The sequence below is a fragment of the Taudactylus pleione genome, unplaced genomic scaffold, assembly GCF_031769625.1.
Source record: "Taudactylus pleione unplaced genomic scaffold, aTauple2 ptg000128l, whole genome shotgun sequence".
Classification (NCBI taxonomy): Eukaryota; Metazoa; Chordata; class Amphibia; order Anura; family Myobatrachidae; genus Taudactylus; species Taudactylus pleione.
In genome coordinates, this window is record NW_028284530.1 from 2,857,264 (window position 1) to 2,865,316 (window position 8,053).

Here is an 8,053-nt window from a genome sequence, read left to right on the forward strand (position 1 = left end):
CCTAGAGATAAGCGGTTCGATTTAGGCTCGGTTTAGTTCAGATCTGAAAACCGAATCTCATTGGCTATCAGGCTATCATGAGTTTTGAATAGCCAATAAGATAAATCCAAACTTGCGCTAATTTGGCGAAAGGAGTAGAGTAAAACTAAACCGCTCATCTCTACTCTAATCACCTTGCCTCTAATCTCATCTGATGCCTAATTATGTAAAACATCCAAAATATGGTATTAGGATATGAATCTATATATTTTGGATGATTGCTATAAATATATATATATACACACACACACATATATATTTATTCTGTTACCTTCAATACCAAGTTCCTGAGTGCAACCTCTATGGTTTTGCTGTTTACTGTATATAGGAATATGTGTGCGCTATATAAATAACTGGTAATAATAAATAATAATGTGTGTATATAATATATATATATATATATATATACACACGTACGTACGTACGTACGTACGTACATACATGTGTGTGTTTTTTATACCTCAGCAAGCTTGTTTTGCTAACTTTTTCAAATCTCATACCCCCTTTTTGAAAGTCCTCATTGCCAGACCAGTAATTGGGTTATGCCTACTGATTTTACAGCACTCAAGAGCTAGCACGGACTAGTAAAATGTTACTTTGACTATTTCAGATTGTTAAGTATATGCTACACCAAACCTTTGATGACTCCACAAAAGTTTTTTTTCTCAGTTTTTATGATTTCTGTTGACTTATGGTGGAAAATATGTCTAATTATCGTTGCTATAAAACGTATTACTAACATATCTACTTGTGAGCTGGGGATTTCACGTACCACGAATAAATGCAGTTTGACAGCAGCTACAGTGCAATAAAATTATCCCTTAGAGAGAATTATTTTACAACCATTAGACAGCTGAAAAATTAATATACAATTTCCAGACGAAGGTTGGAGACCCGGAAGCCTGGGCCATGGAGAAGCTATCCAGCCTGTGTTTGAGGCTACACAATGGTAAAACTCTTGTAAGACATATTGGTAATACAATGCACATACTACTTTCACTAGTCTAACTAGCGTTAGATGTATAAAAGCTATTATGATTAGTTTCCTATAATACCAGTAAATATGACTTAAATAGGACAGTAAATATGTATACAGATATATTTCTTCTTTTTGCTCTCTCACACAGAATCAATTTGTTATTATTTTACATTAAATACCGTAAACCTTTCTAATGTAAACTTCCGCCTCCTGCCTTAGTATCCCGAGAGCATGCAATCCACCTATAACAGTTTTGCAGTTCTTTAAATACGTCTCTGAAAACAGCAAAATACAATATGTGCATGTTCAAAAAATATTTATTAAAATCCATTAAAAATCTATATTTACAAAAAAGTGCATGGACATTCCATAATTAAATTACAAACTATTTACTTAAACCTTTCCGACTCACACAGTATTCGAGAATAAATTCCATTATTAAATTTAATTACGAGTGCAAATGTCATTTTATTCCAACTCTTCCCGGGGTATTGAATGACTTAAAACAAAATGTTACACTTTTGTTTGGATATTGGTCAGTGACACGTAACAAGGATCTCATTTGTCCTGGATTTGCGGAGTTAATGTTTCTTTCACTATGAGGAATTGTGACTCCCGGTGGCATCTCTTTAGCTTGGCGCGGCGGTTTTGAAACCAGATCTGAATTAAAACAAATATATAAGTGTTATAATTATAGGATATAAAATTTGCACTTTGTGATCAAAGCCCAATATAATAAAATTATAAAATTACACACTTCTTAATTACTGCTAATGGATTCATATTGTTAATTATATACAGCTAGGAGGTTGGGCAGATTGCTAAGGATGTATAGGGAGCGTTATCCATGGATGAGAAAAGTACGTTATTATTAAGACAAAAATAAGTGATGACATGAAAGGAACATCTGTCCACCCCCGGTCCCATCTGTGGTCAGTTCTTACTGAGACAGGTATAGACACGGAGGGGGATAATCTGAGGCCTCAAATTTCCTTTAGGCTTGCCATTCTCACTAATCCATTTTACATAATGTTATATTGTCATTTTATGCACTGTTTCCTCCTCTTCCTGTGTTAATGAGTAAAAAGTGGGCGTGGCTCAGTTACATACGGTCCATTTTCTTATGAAACTACCAAAATATTACACTTTTCAAGAAATTAAAAAGGACAAATGTAATTTTTACATTCTAAAACAAAAAAAAGTTGATTTTATAGAATATGGGGTAAAAATTAATTTTTCTAAAAGATATTTTAAAGATTTTTTTTTTATTCTCCCTATATCTTGATAGTAAAGTAAACACAGGATGTAAATATCCTCTGCCTAAAATTTCGGATAAGATTGCAGAAGTTCATGATGCATCAAATCATCTCTCAGTAAAGTATATGAAGGTTAATGATGTGAAAAACAGCATAGAACAGAGGTTCCCAAACTCTGCCATTACAGTCCAGATTTTCAGGATATCCATATTTGAGCCCAGATGGTTAAATCAAATTGACCGAGGTACTACTTAAGTCACCTGTGTTCAAGCATGGATATCCATAAAACATGGACTGTAATGTCAGAGTTTGGGAACCTCTGCCATAGAACATTAATGGACCAGTTGGTTCATGGCTTCAGCAAATCAATATTTTGGACATACATGTTCTAACAAAGGGGTCAATTCAAATGCTTGTGAAGGGTGTGAGTTGCCATTACCATGGCTTAAAACGTCAGCAACGGCACCTCGCACCCCTTGCGGCCCACTCCGAGCCCAAATTCGCTTATGTTCCCTCGGAGCCCTATGGGGCTCTGAGCACTTTTATGCGAATCCGGGCTGCCATCAAGCACAGCCATTGTCGCGAGTACATTGCGTATAATTGTATTGATCCCAAAGTGTTTACTACTGGTCACAACCCCAAGAAAATGCTAACTTACAGAGGTAATGCGGATTGGAAAGTAACATTGTCCCAGAGAAAATCAGATTTTCAGTAACTAAGAATTTAATTCTAAGTAAATTCCAATTTGGTGATAGCTCTGTTTTGTAAGAATGAGATTGACATTAAAGAGGTCACTAAATTGATATATTAGTATTAGAAGAAAACATTAAAGGACACTATGAAATTTAGGAAGCATGAGGTTTGATGTGATACGTGTTTATACAGCAGATCGATAAGTCTAATCATAGAATTGCTTCTATGTACATTGTGCATGTAAATGTCGTACCTGAATTCTGTCTTCATCTAAAGATAACTTATTGGCAAGTTCTTCTCTGACATCAATGCCGGGGTATGAATTGAGTTGGAACACATTCTCCAAAACTTCTATCTAAACAAAACAATATAGTTAACTTAGTTAGATAAAGCTAATAGATAGAAGATACATAGATAGATAGATAGATAGATAGATAGATAGATAGATAGATAGATAGATAGATAGACAGTTAGTTAGATAGGCAGATAGATAGACAGACAGACATTAGATAAATAGATAGATAGATAGATAGATAGATAGATAGATAGATAGATAGATAGATAGATAGATGAGAAATACACTCACCTGACTTCTAGTAAATGCAGTTCTGGGTCTCCTTCCTCTATACCAGCTCAGTTCTCTTTTATAAGTCAGGCGTTCAGTCGGCGAGCAGCACTTTTCATACCGGACAGCTGTCTCCTTGTCCAGTGAATGTCTCACCGTGTGAACTTGTACAGGTATGTCATAGCTGATGATAGGGAGCCTCCAGCAGTGAGCATCAATTCCTTCTGAAATTATAAAATATATATTCATTTTTACAGACTGTGCTTTATATGCCAAAGTTCCTGTTAGTTTCACTATCATTTGAAAGTGTGTTTGCACAACACTAAAATAACCCGTCAATAACACAAGTACCCCTAATGTTTACACCACAGCACCTGATAACATAAATACAGTGGTAAGTGGATCAAAACTGGCCTAAGGGTTGCAAAGCACTTATCAGATCAACAGTATTTGCTGAGCTCTATGTAGTGTAGCCACATTGCAGATTTTAGGAGATGTAATGAGTATAATGCAAAGCAAAGCAATATACATATTAGATTCCATGCATTGTGCTTCTAACTGGTAACAGATAATGTTTAGACTGAAGTGGAACTTACCTCTACTGCAGTAATCATCCACCCATGGCCTATAGTGCCTGCTGGCGGACAAGCTGAAGTCCCTCTTCTTGTCCAGTCCGAGTATGCGCTCTATGGAAAATGAGCAGGTTGAGGGTCTGTTGTCTGCAAGACAGGACAGTTTCTGGAGATCTGCTGGCATCCTTGAGCTGTTCTCACGCACAGACACAGTTGTCATTATCCCAATCTTCACGCAGATTCTACAACACCAGAATGCTTATGGCTTTAGCCTTGTGGCCCTCCTTATAGCTGTGTTAACAAGGGGGCTGGATTTACAACCTCATTAATTAAAATCTTTCATTAGAAAGTCTTAGCATCTCAATGAAGACTCTCCCACCAAGAGGCAAGAGGAGTTAATTGTTTATTTGTTTGGCAAGTAATTAGCAGCTAATGGGGACACTAGGGGGGGTCACCTGGAGGGACAGTGTTATCTTTCCCAGCCAGAAGATCTGTACTTTCTCCAGCAGATGAACCGAGACTCTTAACTCCTCTTTTATTTGAAACCATTAATGTATAAAATTGTTTTTTATTCTTATTTTTTTTCAATTTCGCAGACTCTACTCATTTTAACCCAGCAGTATTGTCGAAAACCACTCAAGTAGTACGTAATCTCATTTAGCAGTTTTTTTTTTCTTCCAGGGAAATAAAATAAAGAAAGAAAGCTCTTAATGCTATTAGGCAAATCCTGTTGAAAATGCAGCATTTATTTCATATGATTATTTAGTGGTTAATGTGGTCAGTAAATGAACAATAGCATTTGGCACAAGGCACATCACTCCATGCTGGCAACGTTGTTGAAAACATTGTAATTGTTTTTTAAGGGCCTGGATTAGCAGTGTGGGGTGGTGGCATACAGTATTTTAAATAATAATGTGGTCGTTTATTTACCAATTACCACTTTTAATTCAGGTGGATTGGATGCTGGGACTTTAGCAATCAATTAGCGTTTAGCTACTCGTGGTCGATTCTGAAATTAGGTCCTAATAAGGCCTTTTCTAAGAAGACAAAGGTGCAGATTCAAGTTAGTTTTATTATTATTATCCTTTATTTACATGGCGCCACAAGGGTCCTGCAGCTCCTTACTAAGTACATAAACAAATGAGCATAACAAGAAAACAGTGACTTATACTGGGTACACACTGGCAGATTCATTGGCTGATTAATTGATTAATTTATTGGCTGATTAATTGATCGGCCAATATTGTGTGTGCATCGGCCAGTGTGTACCAGCGATATGTCTGTGAACGACGTTGTTCACAGACATATTGTGTCACATATTGTGTCGGCTGTGCTGCACAGCCGATGGCAGATATATCTGCACATCATACTGTGTGTACGTGCGGTGATGACTGCCCGTACACTTGCTGCACAGGTCGCCGGGTAGGGAGTGCGACGCAACCCCTGGCCAGTGGGACCCGCGGTCAGATGGCAGTTACGGCTGTTCAGTGTGTATGAACAACCATCATCTGCAGATATATCTTTCTGGTGTGTACCCAGCTTTACTGTACAATACAATGCTGGACAAGTACATGGTTTGTGAACATTGCTGCGTTAGTAGTCATAACAAATAAGCAGCAGGGAGGCAAAAATAAAGGTTATGTGTCGTTGTAGGATGTATGCAGTCTATAATAGTATAAGTAAAGGTGGGTACTACAAACTGGAAAGATAAATCTGCAGATCGACAGATATATCAGCAAATGATGGTTGTTCATACACTGAACAGCCATCACTACCTCTGCATCGTGACCCAATCCCCGCAGACCTCTGCAGCCAGTGTACAGGTGGTCGGCTGATATATCTACGGGGTGACACAGATGGGGTAGACAGTGAGCATGAGACAGAGGGTTAGTAGGAGAGATGGATGGCTCTGATGAATAAGTGGGTTTTGAAGCTCGTTTGATGTTTTGTAGAGAGGTGGCTGATAGGGAGAGGTAGGGAGTAGCACATGCAAAATCTAGGAGAGGGAAGTGGAAGTAATCAGATGGTAGGAGAGGTGGCAATCATTTGTGGAGCAAAGAGGGCGTGAGGGAGTATGAAGGGAGATAAGGTCAGAGATGTAAATGGGGGAGGAATGTGTGAGAAGCTTGAATTGGGTTATGAAGGGGAAGCCAGTGTAGGGCTTGTAGGAGAGGGAAGGCAGATGTAGTATGTTTGGAGAGGAAGATGAGCCTTTTGAGGACAGATCTTGTGCGTTTTCACACTGGAACCAAGCGCATGTATCTATCGGTGATGCAGAGCCATGCATGTCTGAGTGGCGTCCAGTGGGTGCATGTCAACAGCATTTGTGCGTACACAAAGATAAAACTATTTTCAGATGGGTCTCTTGCAAGAAGAATAGTGCTGATACTGATGAAACCAATGGGTAGGAGCAGTGCGGCCGTTGGGTTGCATACAAATCAGCGTGCAGGCAAATATCCGGCATATATTTTGGGAATGCAATATGGGAGCATTTACAGCCGACTTGCATTCATCTCCACTACAGCCCCACAATGTCATTTTCACACAATGTAATCATGCAGGTAATCGTATACCACAGATAAAGAACGTGCAACAAATGCTATACCTCCAAGTGTAAATGAGTTGTAAATCTATCATCTATAATGAGCTAAGGTCATGTGTACAGACTCAGCAGAGCAGAGGTATTCAACATACAGTCCTCCAGCTGTTGTGGAACTACACATACCAGCATGCCCTGACACTATTTTGCTATTAGGGCATGTTAAAATTTTGTCAGAGTATGCTGGGATGTGTAGTTCCACAATTTCTGGAAGCAGGGCTGAATCAAACCTTCAGGAAGTCCAGGACACGTAAGCCACTCCCACTCCTCCGGTGTTCCCCCTCTTGTCAGCACTGCCCCCATCCAGTGGTGGCAGAGTGAATATTGAAGACGCGGTGGATTAATATGTCATGTCATATTTCAGTGTCACCCATGTCCCTTATATGCCGCCATCTGGGCGGTGATCATATCACCCCATTTGATACAGCCCTGTGTCTAAAGGCAGGTAGAGGATCCATTCTGGGTCACCAGGGCACGGGGCAAATACATGCTAAGTGTTCTCTGGCGGGGGGAGGGGCGTGAGAGAGGGGGCACTTAAGAGAATGGGACCCTGTGGACTAAAATAAATATATAATAGTCCTAAAATAAGTAAAATAATATATACAGAAGTAGCCATGCTCATCCATCGCTTCATGGATGGTGCGACTAGTGTGCACCATACTTACCTACCCTCCCGATTTGGTCGGGAGCCTCCAGAAAAGGTAGGTAGGTCTCCCGGTCCCCGGTGATCCATCTGGCTCGCCGCCGCTCCCCCGCAAATACAGTATTATCCCCGTCAGCGGGGGGCCCGATGACACGATTCGCGTCATGGCCCCGCCCCCTGCTTCACACTTCCATTTATCTTGGCATTGTGAAGAGGGGGCGGGGCCGCGATGACGCGATAGCGTTGTCACGCCCATGCCCCACCCCCATTGACTAGTCATAGTCCGGGTCATGGCCCCTTCTGAATGGACACGCCCCCCTGCTGAGGAAGGCCGACAGCTCCCTTTGGCAAGTCTGGTGTGCACGCCTCTATGGAGTGAACACCGGCTGCAACTAGTCTCAGCCCGGCGAATGCTGCGCTATGCCGCGATGTGAATGCCCGTGCGCACACATCTCGGGATTGATGAGCGAAGCTACATCTGTATAGTCCTGTCCCAGAAAAATAAAACTGAAAACACTTGAAATGGCATAGACGTGTCCTTTTTTTATGCCATTCTTTTTATCATATATTTCAATTTGATAGCAGCCTTCAATAAAGCTGCATTACTGGAAACACCATATTTCTCAAACTCCACCATTGCACTCCAGGTTTTAAGGATATCCATGTTTGAGCACAGAAGACTTAGGCCCTCATTCAGACCCGTACGC

General features: G+C 40.3%; 1 protein-coding gene across 1 annotated transcript; it reads right to left on the minus strand.

The window, feature by feature from the left end:
* Window positions 1-1,425: 1,425 nt before the first annotated feature.
* HESX1 (HESX homeobox 1) lies at window positions 1,426-4,324 on the minus strand. Its single transcript, XM_088472751.1, has 4 exons — window positions 4,129-4,324; window positions 3,554-3,756; window positions 3,221-3,322; window positions 1,426-1,678 (listed from the first exon to the last, which is right to left on the minus strand). Exons 1-4 carry the CDS (start codon window positions 4,322-4,324, stop codon window positions 1,577-1,579), a joined length of 603 nt encoding a protein of 200 aa, XP_088328877.1. The 3' UTR covers window positions 1,426-1,576.
* Window positions 4,325-8,053: the final 3,729 nt, after the last annotated feature.